This window comes from Neolamprologus brichardi, chromosome 7 (genome assembly GCF_056152115.1).
Source record: "Neolamprologus brichardi isolate AB-2024 chromosome 7, ASM5615211v1, whole genome shotgun sequence".
Taxonomy (NCBI): Eukaryota; Metazoa; Chordata; class Actinopteri; order Cichliformes; family Cichlidae; genus Neolamprologus; species Neolamprologus brichardi.
In genome coordinates this window covers 55,002,547-55,022,322 of record NC_142110.1, presented here as the reverse complement: position 1 = coordinate 55,022,322, position 19,776 = coordinate 55,002,547, and the positions used below count along the sequence as shown (strand labels likewise).

The 19,776-nt window shown below is 42.2% G+C and overlaps 1 protein-coding gene across 2 annotated transcripts in view; it reads right to left on the bottom strand.

Moving 5' to 3' along the window:
- Positions 1-1,559: 1,559 nt before the first annotated feature.
- homer1 (homer scaffold protein 1) overlaps positions 1,560-19,776 on the bottom strand; it is a 32,560-nt gene continuing 14,343 nt past the window's right edge. The window contains exons 3-10 of one of the 2 annotated variants that reach the window (XM_087843891.1): positions 19,571-19,702; positions 19,389-19,481; positions 6,709-6,762; positions 6,273-6,415; positions 5,302-5,461; positions 5,098-5,208; positions 4,898-4,978; positions 1,560-3,067 (exon numbers count right to left, since the gene is read on the bottom strand). In XM_087843891.1, the coding sequence (XP_087700017.1) occupies positions 2,879-3,067; positions 4,898-4,978; positions 5,098-5,208; positions 5,302-5,461; positions 6,273-6,415; positions 6,709-6,762; positions 19,389-19,481; positions 19,571-19,702 (963 nt within the window). In that variant the 3' untranslated portion in view covers positions 1,560-2,878. The remainder of the gene's footprint in view (positions 3,068-4,897; positions 4,979-5,097; positions 5,209-5,301; positions 5,462-6,272; positions 6,416-6,708; positions 6,763-19,388; positions 19,482-19,570; positions 19,703-19,776) is intronic. The other variant, XM_006796895.3, reaches the window with a different exon arrangement.

Genomic DNA, 19,776 nt, shown 5'->3' with positions numbered 1-19,776 from the left:
TTCCTCTTCATCCTGTTAGATTTTTAAATATATCTGTATGAGTGTAAACCTTTGGCAGCAGATGATCTGACTTTCTCCTTTTTTCTTTTCTTTTTTTTTTAAAACTTTTACAGGGTTATTTTAAGTTGTTGTTTTTTTTTAAACCATTTTAACTCTGGTAGATTTCAAATTCCACCCATAACTCTTTGCCAGTTTGACCTTTACGACCTTATGCATGTGATTGGTTTGATGACAAACCAGTTACAACGTAAGTGCAATAACGAAGATTGGGGGGGCTTTTAAGAATGATACTGTAATGAAATGTAAATCATGAAAAATATATCCGCATGCCTAAATGTATTGAAGTATTTATTGAAACTTCATATTTTAAAGAATTTTTAAAGCGTACAAATGTAAATGTACTTTAAGGTTTTCTTTTTGTTTCCTATCATGACATTCCTCTCTGCTTTCTAAAGGCCATTTATATATATATGTATATTTTTTCCTTTCAAAATAAAATGATGCACCAAAATGTTGTTTTTGAATCTTTCTTTAGAGTTTAACCACCACATAATATGCTGTTATCATTCTAGTCCATAATCCATTTACAGAATCCAAAAATCATATTTTTATTCACCTTCCTGAGAATCACTGTTTTCAAGTTTATTCCCACAGACAGACAATTAAACAACACGTCTGTGTTTTTAACAGTTTTAATAGCTCCCCTTTCTTAAAGAGGAAACCCACCAATCCAGTCTGCTAATCCAGAGCAGACACTGCTGAGGAGCTGTTCCCCATCATCCCCAGACTCTGCTTCTTCTTTGAGGCTTGAGGAGATCCTCAAACTATTCTTTCCACAGCATAGCTAAATCACCAGCACTCCATCCCCACTATACAGTGTGGGTACTGTTTCCTCCTGAGATGCATTAGTTTGCCAGAATTACTTTAAACCTAACCAAAATTCTTTGTCAGTGAACTGAAAGAACTCTTCCCAGACCTTATTTCGAATAGTTTTTTTCATATAACACCTAATCACAACATAATTAGTCTCAAGGTGCTTTATATGACCCTACAATAATACAGAGGAAACCCCAGCAATCAGATGACCTCCTACAAGCAAGCCCTTGGTGACAGTGGGAAGGAAAATAATTTAACAGGAACAGGCATTGATGCATGTCTGTACCTGGGGTTTTGCTTCAGCTGCTGCCAGAGCTGCACTTTGCTTGGCCTGTCAGTACCTGATGAGTCCTTCAGTTTGACAGGTCCATTCAAAACACCATTAGAACATTGTGGGAACGTTTCCTGCTAGTTGAGATGCAAAAACAAAAACATTCATGGATTTAAATGTTTCAGGTTGACGTGCTGAATGCCTGGAAAAGTGACAGTATGCTGGTACTTAAATAGTTCAAAGAACAAGCTTTGAAATAGGACGCAAGTTAAAACTTAACCAGGCAAGTCCAACTGCAGTCAGATTTATTTAAACCAGGTTTATGACAGCAGGGCTGGTTTACTGTGAAGTATGCTCATTAAAACACAACTGCAGCGTTTTCATTTGGTTTTCTTTTATTAAAAACTCAAAATTACAATTTGTGTCTGTAAGCATGTGGTTTAATCAGTATTTCAAAGTCTTATTCAAATGTTTCTTTTTTCCCTTTACAGCACAAAAATCCATCCAAGTGTCCCGAATGTACCCGCGCTAACAACAAGCCCTTAAATAGTGTTCTTCAGGTGTACACGCTGAATCGTATTCCTCTCATTTTTGGCAATAGTAAATCCCACCAAATAAAAAGTACCGCTACTTAGCTACCATTGATGCATGTCTGTACCAAAGGCAACATCAGCAAAAATTCAGATCTGTACAGGAAAACATTATTTGGCAAAAGAAAAAAAAAACTGCAATCAACCCGCCGCATTTTCCTTTTTCCTTTGATAAACAGCTCAAAAATATTGCCAGGTTTCAACATCTTGACACTCACGTACCACATGATAAAAAAAAAGATTAAGTGAAAATGAGATGTAAATAAAGATACTTTGATTTTGTACAACTTCCATCATAATAATAATCATCATCGTCACAAATTTTAGTAATAAATTAACAAAAAAAAGGATTCAATCATTGCACTTCATGTCGCAACAGAAACAAAGAGGGGAAAAGAAACATCTGACTCACTCACACACATGAACAAGTGCACTATGAATCTGTTATATCCTTAAAAAAAGCGTATAGAAAGAAAGAAAAGACGTTTGTGTAAAATCCCACCTCGATGTCTTAAACGTATCCGAGAGGAGTAAAATTACCTGAAAGTGAGAGTGGAAAATGTTTTTTTTTAAACCCTCTGGTGCTGCCCTTTTGTATTGCTCATATATTTCAGAAGAATATTTCACGATAGATACCGACGTCCTCCGGATCCTCTTTATGTTGAGTCCACACAACAAATAACCGAATGGATCTCAGAGTTTATTTGGCTGATGGTGACGTGGGTTTTAATAAAGATTTGTGCCTGGAAAAAAAGTCAGAAAGAGGAAAAAAAGAGAATAGAAAACAAGAACAATCACAGACTCTGAGTGACTGCATTTGAACGCACCAAAGCAACGTTTAAAAGAAAAAAGCGAATTTCGCCTTTAATGTTTCCGTAGAGCGAGGAAAGCTTCTGTGGATTTTTCCAGAGTGGAGCGGAGGGGAAGGCTTCACATGGCGGTTTGTAAACGATCTGAGCGTGGATGTGTGTTAAAGTATAAAGTCGTGTGTAAACTTTTACACGCGTGTGGGAGGAAAAAAACAAACAAAAAAAGAGAATTCAAGTTGTCAGTGAGCAGGTGAGTGCCGACATGCGGTAAAAGTCTCGGCGCTGGCTGCTGTGTTGGTGGAGGTGGTGGCACAGTCTTCGTCTCTCGCCGTCTAGCTGGCCTCCAGCAGCTTGGCCAGTGCGTCCCGCAGCTCGTTCATCTCAAAGATTTTGCTATCCAGCAGCTCCAGCAGGGAGCGCAGGCTTTTGCGAAAGGCTTCCCGCTCCAGCTGGCTGCTCTCCAGACGCTGCTCCAGATCAGTCAGCTGGGCCTCCAGCGTCTGGTTTCTCAACTCTGTCTCCTGATGGAAACAACACACGTTCTTTAAAAACGCACATTTTTAGCTTCATATTTGTAATTTGGGACTCCACTGAAAATCATTGTTTAGTTTAAACAAGCCCTTTCTGAAGCCTTCGTGACCCATTCGCATTTTTTTTTGTCTTTGCTGGTTAGCAGCACTGGTAATATTTTTTAACTCGGGCTTCAACCAATGCAGTATGGACGTTTTATTAATGAACCTCATGTTGGATTTTCTAAAAATGTTTACGTTGGATGCCCTTCCTGACACAAGCCTCCCCTTTTATCGGGTACTAGGAGTACACTGGCCACAGATACGCAGTCCATTACATCAGCGGTCCCCAACCCCCGGGCCTCGGACCGGTACCGGTCCGTGAGTCGTTTGGTACCGGGCCGCGAGAGTTGAGGCTCAGGTGTGAAATGTATGGTTTTCAGGGTTTTTATCGGTTTTCAGCGTTATTTTGTTATCGTTTTTATTGTTAACTCGGTTTTCCTGGGTCTTTTCAAGTGTGTTATGAATAAATCTTCTTTTTTTCGGTACCGGTACTACTTTTATTTTGTTGTATTTATCCGCGACACCTTAAAGGCCGGTCCGTGAAAATATTGTCGGGCATAAACCGGTCCATGGCGCAAAAAAGGTTGGGGACCGCTGCTTTACATTATACAGATTGATCATATTTAAGATCAAAGCCTTCTTTGAGCAGTCTTGAAGGAATGGGGTCTACAAACAAAGGAAGTAATTACTGAAGTTACCTCGGATCAATCAGAAAGAAAGAGCTTAAATAAATATCAGTAGTTTTGAAAGTTGCTGTACATAATGATACGTCTGTGGGGTGGCTATAAATAAATTGTTTTCTCCAATGGTTAAAATTTCAAGAGAAACCCAGGGTTGTTCTTATTTCCTTCAATCAGTGAGGGATAATAAGACGTTCTAGCTTTACAGAGGGCCGTTTTATTGAGCAACAAACTTTCGAGTTATCTGCTTTAAGTCACATGTTTGTGACGTGGACTGGAGTACGTCTGATTAGAGGCTTTCTTCTTCAGAGGAGCTACAGTATCCAGCATCATACACAGTGAGGCTGTAACACTAAACAGGTAATGGCATTATCACTTGTGGCCAGATAATGCCATTAAGTGGCACCAAAAGACAACACCACCACACACACAGCCAAGGGGCTTGCAGACGTAGAGCTGCAACTGCCTGTATCAGAAAACCTGTCAATCACTGTGGCCACACCCCTAACTCCAACATCTGGATGCACTGCAAAATTTTTCTATCTCTACTAGGCTATAAGCATTCTTTCTAATGCTGTAAAGTTAGCCATGATACTTTATGAGGACTGACTTAAGTGGCCAATGGAGGAACTGCAGTTTTTAGCACTTCTGTGTGCCAGTTGGTTAAAAAATACGGTTTTGTAAAAAGATAGCAACCGCCAAAAGACGTTGAAATACTGGTCCACAATCCATGTTTTACATATACGGTGAATTTTTGAAATATTTATACTAAATACAGTCTGAAACAAGCACCTCCTTCTTTAAAAGTTCACTTTACCCCTCACCTGGTTTCCAAAGACAGAACCACATTTGTAACTGTTTTATTAACATCTGTTACTGTGTGGTAAAACAGTTTTTACAAAAATTTATATAATGCACGAATTGATTGATTTTATTATATTTGTTGATGTTATTATGAGGAAAAGGCAACTCTGAAACCCATCTGGCACCACTTCCTGGACTTGGGATGGTCATAGATTTTTTGCTCTTTCTATTTTTACTCACTATTTACAGACTGCATTAATCTTTATGCAACACATGATCATTGAGCAATACTCACCTGTAGCCTCTGTGTGAGGGAATCTCTTTGAGACCTAAACTCATTGGCACTCTCCACCTCTGCTTTAAGTCTCTCCAACTCCTGCAAGCATGATCAGAAAGAGTGAACAGCTCAGAACAGATGGTAAACGCACCAATCAAAGTCCAGGCATGCAAAATCCACGACTTCAACCCAGCAGGACGAACAAGCACTCGTTGTACCTCCTCTTTAGCCTTCAAAGCCAACTCCAACTCTTCTATTGTTCGGTTGAGTTCAGTCTTTTGAGATTTAATCCCCGTCGTTTGGCCGCTCACGCACTCCAGCTCCGTCACCTGCAATCCAAAAAGGAAAAGAAAAAGCATTCAGACGTGGTAAAATGGGATCACGCAGTGAGTACTTTCCTGTGTGCAGGGACAGAGTGATACCCGTTTGTGTAGCCTCTCAGCTTCTTCCTGATAGGCTGCCAGCTGCTGCTTCCACTGTTTGACGTTGGCTGTAGATTCAAGAAGAGCCGCCGTCAGTTTGGCATTGTTCCCCTTCAGCGCCGCGAGCTCTGCCTCCCAGTGCTTATTAATGCTGGATGAACTGAAAATGGACAAAGGAGGAAAGGGAATAACTGGAAAAAGGTGAAAAACGCCCTTCAGAATTTTCTTAAGCCCACAGTGACATTCAACAGCATTTGGTGTAATTATTACTATACACGAGGTGTGTACATGTGTGCTTATTTTCAGCTTCGTGTTATTCTAAACGGAAATCTATGAGAGAAAAGATGGTGGCTGTCCCGTCCCCAAAGAGCCAATCAAAGGCTGGGCCAGGAAACAGATTTTCCATATTAACCTCTACTGTGCGCTGATGTACAAGTGCAGTATTTCATACCACCATAATGCAAATTAACAAGGCATCTGTGGAGTGCTCCGGTGGGATGAGCAAAGATGCTGATCATGTGGGAATTTCAGGCAAAAACAGCTAAATGTAATAAAATAATAATAATAATAATTCTTTGACAGCTGATTCTGTTTGGTTACCATGAAAATTCATCTTCTTTCATTTACACAGAGGCTTCAAAAATAAAGAATAAATCTTTCCACTCAAGTGTGTGTTGTGAAAAAAGGTGCCCTACAAAACCAACAGAATTTGTCTCTCTATGCAGCCTAGAGCTGACCACCATGAATAATTCTTTGTGTTTCAGGCTTCCAGACTGTTTAATATGAATGAAGACCCAGCTGGTGATGACTTTTCTGTGTAACCATTACATGCCTGATGATGTTTTTTAACTACTTGACAGCTGGATTGAACTGACTTTAGTCTGAACTAAAATAAAGTGCTGAAAAGTGATGTTACACGTTACTAAACAAGAAGTGCGACTGTTTCTGCGATCCAGTGAGCTTTGGTTTACCTGTGTGAGAAGGGCAGTGCATTCTGGGAAGGCTCTGCTCTGGCTTCGGGGTGCTGAGGTGTATCTGGTGTAACTCTGTCATTGTCTGTACCGTTGATGCTCTCTGAGGTCAAAGGTGACTGCAGATCACCTGGGGCTGACTCCTGATTTGGCACGTTTGTGAAAGTGAAAAAACAAAAGAAAACAAACAAAAAAAATGTCACTTCAACACTTTGAGAAACTGATGCTGAGAGTTAAGACTGAAAGACTGACACCACACACATCTGTAAGCTAAATAAGAAGCTACGACAAGTTAGCTTAGCTTAGGGGGTGGAAGGTGATGGAAACAGGAAGGGGAATACAAAGACGCCAGTTTGTGTCAACACTCGGGGAAGACTCGGAAAAGGTGCTGTCAGATCTGAGACAACAAAGTAATTTTTCTTCCATTTGTCTTTACCTTCTTTATAACAGGTTTGTTGACTGACAACACATTCCTTTTTACGGTGCCAACCTGAGGACAAATCGTTTGGGAGAGCAAAAGGAGGCAAAACAGGCCACACAAGGTGTTAGCTTAGTGGCTACAGCCGCATAACGTGGGCATGATGCCGAGAACAACACAAAAAAGCAAAACACAGCAAACACAGCAGCGATTTCCACAGTTAGGGCTCTCCAAGTAGAATGGTAGCATTTAAATATTAGCAAATACAATGTGTAATATCTCAAGAAAGAAACTTCTCATTCACCTCATAGAGATACCTAAGAATTTATAGCTTTGCATGATTCACAATAATACTTAATCATCTTATCTTATACAGACAGTTTGTGCAGACCCTAAGTTCACCCTGTGTCAAAAAAAGGTGTTTGTGCACCCTTTTAGTCAACCATCTTCTGATTGGCTGCCCCTTGTAAGCAGGTTTAAACGGTAGATGGGCGTGGCTCTGTGCTCACAGCTCACACAGTTGACCATATTAGAGATATATACTTCTAAGTCTAAGTCTTCTTCTTATAGTGTTTTGAGTTTGGATGAGGAGGTACGTGTCAAGTTTAACATTTCATTGTAAAGCACGGTGATCAGCCCTATATTGGTTGGACTATGTAACCCAGAGTAAAATCTGTTTCCTGCACTTATTCCTGCCATCGAATGCATCGCAGGTACATGACTCCAACCACATGACTTTGCTCAGCCAATCGGACGGCATGTGGGTCATAGTAAGCCTGTCCCGGCTTCCTCCTGTCAGATGCGTGGAGGCAAGCCAGGTGACAGAGCTGTTGCAGGTTTGTATTGGCAAACACTTGCTTTTTCCGTTTTAATGCTTCTTTTAACACCCACTAACTTATGCAACTTAGATGCTGGTTACTGTGAGCCAGAGCCATAGTGTTGTTGTGCACTGAACAGAACGGAATTGGTGAGTTTGAACTTTTAATTGATTGTTTGTATTGCTACCAGCTGGCGCTAATTGGTTGCTGCCGGTCCAAACAATTTGATTTTGATTTGACTGGTATTTGTTGAATAAATAGTGCTGTGAAGCTATATAGTCTGTATATAGCAGTTGAAATGTTTCAGTTGAATCCTTATTGGTTAAATATACTGTTTGTTTATTTGTGTACACAGGAACAAGAATAACTTAATGTTTTTAGCTTAATTGGCTGACATTTTTTGTATTATTCTTGTGAATTCTTATTGGCCTTGTTTATTTAATGCAGGCCAGGTGAACCCTTTTCGGGTATGAAAAAGGATGGCGAGCCAATGAGCGGCTAGGAGCAGGACTCATTCCGCAATCGAAGCTTCCACTGGTTGGGTAGGAAGCTATCAAAGACGACGCTCTGTCCCCATTTTCTAAATATACTGATTTTCACACTCATACACACCATTCCCCCGTTTATGGACAATAGCGCTTGGACATCTCTCATGGACACTCAGATAAAACTCATGGACTTCAGTGTGGATCAGTGTTTTTGATGTCAACAAGTGTTGTTTATGGGGAACTGTTTTCTATGGTGCTTGGTACAAGCCGGAAGAATTGGCTTAGTTGTTTTGTGCACCCTCACTGGGTTTTTGGTTAATAGAATAGCTGCAGCAGGAGTGATTATTTAAGTTTTCCTTTTCTTTTCTTGTTAATTTTCTTTGAGGTTCGGTTAAATACATGATACCTGCAAAAGCATTTTGTGTTGTGTGTGTTTATTAATTACTGCCCATCAGCTCCTGTAGCATTCCTAGATCTTCTGATTAATAATAATAACCATAATACTTCACTGATTGATAATGACCATAATACCTCACCCAATACCTAGCCTGTATTGAGTCATTGGCGCGTCATCAGTGTTACATTTCTTGGCGAGCCAGCCAGGAGCTGATTTGGTTAGTAATTAATATATATTCAAACTCACCAATTTATTTTTCCCCATAATGGAAGTTTTTGAGACACTTGCCATTAAGATCCCAAATGCGGTTTTAATCGACGGAGTAACTGAGCACTCAGTTGATGAAGTCATACATTTCCTTGAACAGTATGGTGACATAGGCCGCAAGGTTACTATAGATTCACCAGAATCTGAATTTAATAACATGCTTGTCGCTGAGTACGCTTCGGGTTTATCTTTAACGCGTTTGTCTCAGTTGTTACCGCACACATCTATTTCAGATTCAGGTGACAAACTCCACATGGAGAGTCTATCTGAAATTTATGCATCAAAAGTTAGTGGTTCCAAGACAAATACTTACTTGGCAGACTTAAAAAGAATAGCCAAATTATCTGGGAGGGATTATGCATTAGTCCTCAGTGAGGGGATGACCCAGATACGCCGGTCCCTTGCAGAGCTCGACCCAGAGACTCTAGTGGTTGCAGAACCAGAAGATTCAAAACCTCCCGATTCAGTCTTTCCTCCTTCACTACCAGCCTCTCTTACGACAAAGTCCCCTTCTGTTGCCAGTGGTGCTGAAGTACAAGGTGGAGAGAGGCATTCTGCCTCCATTCCAGCGGCTGATCTCAACCCTCCTGAAGTACAACGCTATGTTGTGGAACACGTTGTTCGGAGTGGGGACAGCTCGCTGCATGCATTCCATCGACTGAGAGCGTTTTCTGGTAGAGTGCCCAGGCCAATTCAAGAGACAGATTATGATATATGGCGGTCAGGTGTGGAATTAGCCCTGAAAGATCCATCTATATCTGATCTGCAGCGCACCAGACTGATTCGTGACAGTCTACTGCCTCCTGCCTGTAATATGGTAAAACACCTCAGCCTTGACACACCACCAGAAGTTTATATGAAACAACTTGACTCAGCCTATGGTACTGTGCAGGATGGGGAAGAGTTATATGCCAAGTTCATGGACACCTTCCAGGACAGTGGAGAAAAGCCTTCGGCCTATTTGCAGCGGCTGCAGGTGGCATTACAGCATGCAGCAAAAAGAGGAGGTGTTTTAGAGAAAGACATGAACAACAGACTGTTGAATCAATTCTGCAGGGGATGTTGGGATAACAATTTAATATCGGAACTCCAACTTAAACAAAAGAAACACAACCCCCCCAAGTTTCCTGAACTTCTCTTACTCCTTCGAACTGAAGAGGACAGAGAGGCAGCTAAGACATTAAGGATGAAACAGCATTTGGGACCGACAAAACAGAAAGCCACCGCTAATGCCCAGTTTGCCAATACTGGGGAAGAAACTAACCTCTGTACTGCGCTAACCACTCTGACTAAACAGCTCTCACAACAGATGGCAGCTATACAACAGCAGCTTGCAGCTTTGACAGCACTGCAGTGTAATGTCAAACCACCGGTTGCTGCCTGCCCAGCTTCAGCTTCAAGGCCCTATGGGCCGAAGAAGGTTGGTAAGAATCCAAAACCTAGCGTCTCCAGCCCTAAACCAGGGTTTTGCTTCCGCTGTGGAGAAGATGGTCACATTAAGCCACAATGTGAAAATGCACCCAATTCAGCATTGGTAAGTGCTAAGCGGAAACAATTTGACAACAAACAAAAGTGGCAGAAGCAAAAGTCCCCTGCTTCTGAGGATTTAAACTAGTTCCAGTTCCTGTTGAGGGACAAACAGGAGCTGAGCTGGACCAACCTTGTCCCGCTGAGAACAAAAAGCATGCCACGTGTGCAAAAATGCAGACAAAGACAAAGATCCACACTAGATTACCACCAGGATTAGTTGGATCCAGATGTACAGCAGAAGTCAACATCGCAGGTTGCAACTGCCCGTGTCTACTGGATACTGGTTCCCAGGTTACCACAATTCCAGTTTCATTCTATAATGAGCGTCTCTCTGATCAGCCAGTCCACCCATTGAATGAACTTCTTCATGTGGAGGGGGCTGCTGGTCAGTGTGTTCCATACCTTGGGTATGTTGAAGTTGCCATGACATTTCCAAAAGACTTCCTTGGGACTGACGTCCCAGTCCAAACGCTTGCACTTGTTGTTCCTGATGTGAGACCTGATTTTCCAACCTCAGTTCTTATTGGCATGAATACACTTGAAATTCTTTATGAACAATTCTCTTCTAGTAACTGTTCATCATTCCAGCCTACCTCTTACGGGTACAGAGCAGTTCTGCAAACTCTCCAAGTGACATGCCAACAGAATTATAATGATCATCTTGGTGTTGTGACCACCCTTAGTAAATCTCCTGTGCTAATTCCAGCTGGCTGCACAGTTGTGGTCGAGGGTTCTGCCAAGCTTCTCAGCCCAGCTAGTCAATGTGTTGTCATTCAGCACCCGGGTTCAGGCCTGCCGGGTGGTTTGTGTGTCAGTAATTGTCTAGTTCCTCTTAAAGCTGGTACACACACTCAGGTCCCAGTTGTTGTATCAAACGGAACAGAGCAAGACATCTGCATACCAGCTTTGAGTGTCATTGCAGAGCTGGGAGCCTATGACTGCATAGTCTCTGAGCACAGTGTGACAAACCCCCCAGATCGGGAGATGTTGTCAACACCCCTCCCTTTCAATTTTGGTGAGTCACCAATACCAGCAGAATGGAGAAAACGGATCACAACAAAATTGAATGCCATGTCTGAAGTTTTTTCACATCATGACTTGGATTTTGGTTGCACTAAAGAAGTGAAGCATCATATCAAGCTCCATGACAATACCCCTTTTAAACACAAAGCAAGACCTATTCATCCCCAGGACATAGAAGCTGTTCGTAAACATCTTCGAGAGCTTCTAGATGCTGGTGTTATCAGGGAGTCGGAGTCATCATTCTCATCACCAATAGTGGTTGTCAAGAAGAAAAATGGAGACATCCGACTATGTATTGACTACCGCAAACTCAACCTTCAAACGATTAAGGATGCGTATGCATTGCCCAACTTGGAGGAGTCGTTTACAGCACTCACTGGATCAAAATGGTTCTCTGTGCTTGATCTCAAATCTGGTTATTATCAGATAGAAATGGATGAAGCTGATAAAGCCAAAACCGCTTTTGTAACGCCAATTGGGTTTTGGGAGTTCAACCGAATGCCTCAAGGAGTTACTAATGCACCTTCAACGTTCCAAAGACTCATGGAGAAGTGCATGGGAGACTTGCACTTGAAAGAGGTCCTGGTGTTTTTGGATGATTTGATCATATTCTCCAACACCCTTGAGGAGCACGAAGACCGTTTGCTGAGAGTGTTGAATCGCTTGAAAGAATTTGGGTTAAAACTTTCTCCAGAAAAATGCAAATTCTTTCAGACATCCGTCAGATACTTGGGCCACATTGTTTCAGAAAATGGTGTTGAGACAGACCCAGAAAAGGTTGCCACCCTGAAATCCTGGCCAATTCCAACCAACTTGAAGACCTTGAAATCTTTTCTGGGATTCGCTGGCTACTATAGGCGTTTTATTAAGGGATATGCCATGATCGCCAAGCCACTCAACAACCTTACACGTGGGTACCCATCCACACACAAAAGCTCTAAAAATGAGACTTCTAAGAGCTCACAGTTTGATCCCAAGCAATCCTTTGGTTCCAGGTGGAGTCCTGAATGTCAGTTGGCTTTTGACACACTCATTGACAAACTTACCACTGCACCAGTTCTAGGTTTTGCTGATCCGGCACTGCCTTACATCCTCCACACAGATGCCAGCACCACCGGATTGGGTGCCGCCCTTTACCAGGAGCAAGAGGGGAGACTTAGGGTGATAGCCTATGCCAGTAGGGGTTTGTCATCCAGTGAAAGTCGTTACCCAGCTCACAAGCTTGAATTCTTGGCACTGAAGTGGAGCGTGACAGAAAAACTTCATGATTACTTGTATGGAGCAAGTTTTACAGTGGTCACGGATAACAACCCACTTACCTATATCTTGACTTCAGCAAAGTTGGATGCTACCGGCCATCGTTGGCTGGCTGCTCTTTCTACTTTCTCGTTCAAGATACAGTATCGAGCCGGCAAGCAAAATCTGGATGCAGATGCACTTTCCCGTCGGCCACATGATGGTACTTCCTCTAGTGAAACTGCTCAAAAAGATGAGGAGCTAATTAATCAGTTTACTCAACAACATCTCTCAAGCAGCAGTAATGGTGAAATATCAGTTGAAGTCGTCGATGCGATTTGCCAAAGCTGTGTTGTCAGGACCCAAGCTGAGTATAGCTTGGTCGAATCCCTGTCCATCAACACAGCAGTGCTTCCTGAGAATTACTCAGAAGATTCCCATGGACTTCCTGTTATTTCCACCCTATCCCGTTCTGAGCTTTATGAAAAACAGAGAACTGATCCAACTCTCCGGGAGGTTATTCACCAGTTGGAGTCAGGAGAAAAAGTTCCTCTGACAGCCAGGAAAGAGCTTCCTGAAATTCCTCTTCTCCTTCGAGAACTGAATAAATTAGAGCTGATTGATGGTATTCTCCATAGGACGAGATATGAAAATGAACAACCATCATACCAACTGGTCCTTCCGACAGAACTGCGGCAAACTGTTCTCCACAGCCTCCACAATGATATGGGCCACCTGGGAGTGGAACGGACCCTTGACCTTGCCAGGACTCGGTTCTATTGGCCAAGAATGGCCGTGGATGTGGAAAATAAAATAAAAACCTGTGGCCGGTGTATTCGCCGGAAAAGCTTGCCGGAGAAAGCTGCTCCTCTTGTTAACATTCGGACATCACGTCCACTTGAACTCATTTGTATGGATTTCCTCAGTCTCGAGCCCGACACCAGCAACACCAAAGACATCCTGGTACTGACAGATCATTTCACCAAATATGCCCTTGCCATTCCAACATCGAACCAAAAGGCAAAAACTGTGGCTAAATGTCTTTGGGAAAACTTCATCGTTTATTATGGAATTCCAGAAAGACTCCATACAGATCAAGGGCCAGACTTTGAGTCGAAATTGATAAAGGAGTTATGTGCCCTGTTGGGAGTCCAAAAGTGTCACACAACACCGTACCATCCAAGAGGAAACCCAGTAGAGAGGTTTAATCGCACTCTACTGGCCATGTTGGGAACTCTTGAACCCAAACAGAAATCCAAATGGAAACAGTTTGTAAAGCCACTCGTCCATGCATACAACTGTACCAAAAATGAAGTCACTGGCTACACCCCATACGAACTAATGTTTGGACGTTGTCCTCGTCTCCCCATTGACCTTGCTTTTAATCTTCCTGTACGTGAGAAAGAACATCAGACACATTCACAGTATGTACAAGACTTAAAAGCTAAGTTGAAAGAAAGTTATCTGCTATCTTCAAAGAATGCTGCGAAGAACGCTGAGAGGAACAAGACTCGATTTGACCAACGTATTATACCATCCAAGCTGGAAGTTGGAAGCAGAGTCTTGGTGCGGAACATAAGGCTGAGAGGTAAACATAAACTTGCTGACAAATGGGAACCAGATGTCTTTGTAGTGCTGAAATGTGCCAAAGATCTCCCCGTCTACACCGTAAAACCAGAATGCAAAGACGGTCCAATTCGCACATTGCACAGAGATCTCCTTCTTCCGTGTGGGTTTCTTCCTGCAACAGAATCAGGAACATCAGATGAGACTATTCCAATCACACCCCCTTTAACTCGTCAACAGCCCAAGAAACAACAGGAATCTCCTGAGTACTTTGTTGAAGAGGATGAATTGGAACCGACCTTTGTCCATCTTGCCCCGCTCCCAATGGGGTTTAGGGTGGAGAAGTCTCTCAACCCCCTACAGTCTTTTCCCAGTGGTGAGGAGGAAAAACTTCCACCAACATCTGTACCTGAAATGGAATCAGCTGGGGAAGCTCTGTTAGGATCTCAGAGGGAAGAACCATTGGAGTTTGATGCTGATGGGACATCCGAGAAAGATTTGCTTGAAATCTTACCCGAGCACATTCTTGAAGCCGTATCTACAGACTTGTCCGATCCTGAAGTCTCTGACAGCTTAGCAGGCGAGCCTAGTCCTGTGACATTGCCAACTCTTAATAGCTCAGAGTCGGTTCTTGACCCCCCTCCGAGGCGGTCAACACGTCACAGATCGCCACCTAGGCGACTGCAGTATGCCCACTTAGGCAATCCATTGATATCAGTTGTTCAGTCTCTGTTACATAGTCTGTCAGATGCTTTAACCACCACAACCACCAATTCAAACCTTTCAGTCGTACATATTGTGTAGTGTTATTATGCGACGGGACGTGCATGTATTCAAGGGGGGAGGGTGTAACCCAGAGTAAAATCTGTTTCCTGCACTTATTCCTGCCATCGAATGCATCGCAGGTACGTGACTCCAACCACATGACTTTGCTCAGCCAATCGGACGGCATGTGGGTCATAGTAAGCCTGTCCCGGCTTCCTCCTGTCAGATGCGTGGAGGCAAGCCAGGTGACAGAGCTGTTGCAGGTTTGTATTGGCAAACACTTGCTTTTTCCGTTTTAATGCTTCTTTTAACACCCACTAACTTATGCAACTTAGATGCTGGTTACTGTGAGCCAGAGCCATAGTGTTGTTGTGCACTGAACAGAACGGAATTGGTGAGTTTGAACTTTTAATTGATTGTTTGTATTGCTACCAGCTGGCGCTAATTGGTTGCTGCCGGTCCAAACAATTTGATTTTGATTTGACTGGTATTTGTTGAATAAATAGTGCTGTGAAGCTATATAGTCTGTATATAGCAGTTGAAATGTTTCAGTTGAATCCTTATTGGTTAAATATACTGTTTGTTTATTTGTGTACACAGGAACAAGAATAACTTAATGTTTTTAGCTTAATTGGCTGACATTTTTTGTATTATTCTTGTGAATTCTTATTGGCCTTGTTTATTTAATGCAGGCCAGGTGAACCCTTTTCGGGTATGAAAAAGGATGGCGAGCCAATGAGCGGCTAGGAGCAGGACTCATTCCGCAATCGAAGCTTCCACTGGTTGGGTAGGAAGCTATCAAAGACGACGCTCTGTCCCCATTTTCTAAATATACTGATTTTCACACTCATACACACCATTCCCCCGTTTATGGACAATAGCGCTTGGACATCTCTCATGGACACTCAGATAAAACTCATGGACTTCAGTGTGGATCAGTGTTTTTGATGTCAACAAGTGTTGTTTATGGGGAACTGTTTTCTATGGTGCTTGGTACAAGCCGGAAGAATTGGCTTAGTTGTTTTGTGCACCCTCACTGGGTTTTTGGTTAATAGAATAGCTGCAGCAGGAGTGATTATTTAAGTTTTCCTTTTCTTTTCTTGTTAATTTTCTTTGAGGTTCGGTTAAATACATGATACCTGCAAAAGCATTTTGTGTTGTGTGTGTTTATTAATTACTGCCCATCAGCTCCTGTAGCATTCCTAGATCTTCTGATTAATAATAATAACCATAATACTTCACTGATTGATAATGACCATAATACCTCACCCAATACCTAGCCTGTATTGAGTCATTGGCGCGTCATCAGTGTTACAACTAAGTTGTAGGAGAGTTTCTAATAGTGTAGGCCCTGGTAGAGGGCTTGACTCTGAAATCTGGGAACGAATAACGTGCCTGGCTTGCAAGTATCTGAAAAAGTGTGATGGTGGTAGACTGTATTAAAATGTACCATCTTAAGAAAAAACAAGCTCACTTTGACTTCGACGACAACACATCTCAAAGAAAGTTGTGATGGGCACAAAAAACTACTGCAAAAATTAAGGGTACTCAAAAGAAACAGCTGGAGGAACATGTTGTAACAAATTAAGTTTACTAGTAACAGTGATGTGACTGAGTACAAAAAGAGCCTCTTAGAGAGGCCACTTTCACTTCATTCTTGAGTTATTGTATTCACAAACGTGCCTGTTTGACAAAGTGAAGTAGGTTTACAGATCTCAAAAAGCAACACTTCACACCACAATCTAAAGAAACTCAGGTTTTCTGGACCCCATCTAACCACGGTGCGAGCCATTATCCACAAATGGAGAAAACTTCGAACAGTAGTCAGGGCTCTAGAGTGCAACCAATTTGGTCGCAAATGCGACCAAATTTTTCAGTGCTGCGACTAAAAATAAATATTTGGTCGCGCCTGTGCGACCAACTGTTCGGGTAACAAAAAAAAAAAAAAAATTCTCTGCAACTCTCCGTGGGGTCAACAACAGACACACATTATGCCCCTATCGGGGACTAAACCAATCAGAGATAGTCAGGGGCGGGACCTCTCTGATCGGCCGTGGTCCAGTTGAAAGTGCAGGTGGAAGAGAGAGGTGAGTAACTTGAATAAAGCGATATCAATTCATTAACGGATTCCACACAAAGACGTAAACACAGAGCGGACCCGACGCATCAGAATCAGCTTTGTCTTTCTCGGCTTTCTCACCCGACGGCCCGAACACGGACACGCTGTCGGAGCTTAGCGTTTCTGATGCGTCGGGTCCGCTCTGTGTTTACGTCTTTTTTGCGCTGATTCTGAGCTGCAGGTTTTGTCTCTCTTCAACCAAAATTCGCAGAGTCAGCAGCAAAAGAAGCGGCAAACTACGCTTCACATTTGATCAATGTCGTGATGAATTCCCTCTGACTTTTGCTGTTTTGCTTCCACCACGATAAAAATCACACTTCATGCAAAGCTCTCTCTCTCTGTACTTCAAAAACAGTTTCCGTCTCAAATCTCTGTTTTCTGCATTATTCATTCGCTTATTACCCACCAGTCTACCGTTGTTTACAGCGCTGTCTTTTTCTTTTTTCACTTAAATGACCTCCGACAAGAAAGCCTAATTTCTGCTGTTCAATACTGAAGAAATTTAAACTTCTTAAAATTATGCAAAATTGCAGAATATTGCAGAATATTTTAAGGTTACCTGCTATAAAAAGCCAGAGCAGGAAAATCTCCTTCATGTTTTTCTGTTTTATTCTCAGTTACTTTCACACAAAGGCATCTGCTGTGATGTTCACAATTCTGATGAAGTCTCATGTGTATCAGTACTGATAAATGATCAGAATTATAATATTTCTGACTGTCTGAGGCTAAATTGAATCAAATCAGGACTTTGAGAACCAGAATCGAATGGATTATAGAAATCAGTGATGATACCCAGCCCTAGTGAGCAGCCTAGGCCTCAGAGAAGTGGATGTAGCTGTGGGTAATAAGAAAAGATGAAAAGAACTATTGATAACTTTTTTGTTAAGTTAAGGCCTGATCCGTCTGAAATTCAAAGCCAGTGCTCTGACACGGTGCCATCAATCTTTGAATGCTGAAAAAGCACAGTGTATCCAGGAAACACATTATATGCTGCAATAAATGCACTGCCCAAGTGTCCCCTCTCCCCACTGCCTTTCAGCAACAGACAGCAGCAAACAGGTCATCAGAGGAGGCCAGGATGATGATTAAGTTTAACATTTTCTACAATATTGACAAAGCACTTTAAGCACAAGTTTGTTAGTTAATAATTTAGAAATGAATATTATCTGTATGGACTTCCCCCCCAAAGAAAGTGCACATGTAAAACTGCAGTGATAAGCGATACGGTTGAAAAGTGTGCGCCTAACTTTTGTGCCGGTACGCCTAAATTTTTAAAGTTAGGCGTACCGGTGCGCCCATGTCAAAAAGTTAGTCTAGAGCCCTGGTAGTGAACCTTTCCAAGGTTCCAGTCTACCAAAGTTTACTCTGAAAGCGCACTGACAAATCATCCAGGAGAACAACCTCTAAAAATCTGCAGGCCTCACTTGCCTCAGTTTAGGTCAGTATTCATGAGTTAAGTATAAGACAGAGACTGGGCAAAAATGGCATCCATTGAGAAAACCACTGCTGAACACAAGAGCTCATCTCACATTTGCAACAAACATCTTGGGAACTTTTGTGAAAATATTCTGTGGACTGATGAGACAAAAGTTTAACTTGATGGTAGGTTTGAGTCCCGTTACATCTGCTGTAAAACTCACGACATTTCAGATCATACCAACAGTCAAACATGGTGGTGGTAGTGTGATAGTCTGGGGCTTCTTTGCTGCTTTAGGACCTGGGACGCCAAAACGTATGGAACAACAATTTCTAATGTCTACTGAGAAAATCATGAAGGAGAATTTTCATTTTCAATTTTCAATCTGAAACACACCAGCAAGTCCACCTCAAATGAAGGTTTTCTTTCAGTATCCAGCTCAAAATCCAAATTTAAAACTGATTTAAATGCTTTGGCATGACCCTCAACAGGCTAAGAAGAAAAACAAAAACCAATGGAGCTACATTAATACAATGTTTCAAAGAAGAGTGGGCTAAAATTCCTCCACAGTCACATGAAAGACTCATTGCCACTTATTGCTGCCAGGAGTGGCACAACAAGTTATTCCATTGAGGGGGCAGGTATGTGTGGATACCTCTTTTCTCTTGGTAAATAAAATCATCATTTAAAAACTGCAGTTTGTATTTACTCGTGTTAGCTTTGTCCATATTCTCTAATATTTCAGTTCCCAGATGGTTACAAACTGTCGTTAACAGAAGAGAAGATGCTACATAGTGACAAACACGGCCCCGTTCCAACTTCTTTGAGATGTGTTTCTGCTGTCAAAAATCAACATGAGCCAGTATTTTTTCAGTTTAAACATTCATGTTATATAATGAGGGAAATATGGGATTATAAGATTTGCAAATTCTTGCATTGTGTTTTACACTTTGCACAGTGTCTCAACAGTTTGGAATTGGGTTTGCATTACAACAAGTTGTCAGCACTTCTGCATCACCTGTGGTGGTGGTACTAGGTCTAAGGTAGCGGTAGTGTTTTTAATGTCTGTTACCTGAGAGGGCGTGCTGGTGAGCTCCATCTTCTCCTGAGACTTCTCCTTGGCTAACCGTGCCGCCTCCTTGAACTCTGCAAACTTCTCTGCAAACTGAAGTAACAGAAGCAACTGATACTACAGCACGGCTGGCAACTGAGCAGCGAGCTTTGGTTTCTGATAGGGCATCGGCAGTTTCTCACCTTAACCAGGTGGCTCTCTGATGAGAAGCCGAGGCCGTAGACAGTGTTGGCTCGGCTGTCCGCCCACTGGCCAAACTTTTGCGATGTCTTGGTGAACGTCATGTTGGGGGTGATGGTGCTGTTTATAATGGCCTGTTGGGGACAAGTTGCACGTGACAGAACGTCATAATCAAATGTACACATGAACAGCTTATTCAAGCCAAAGA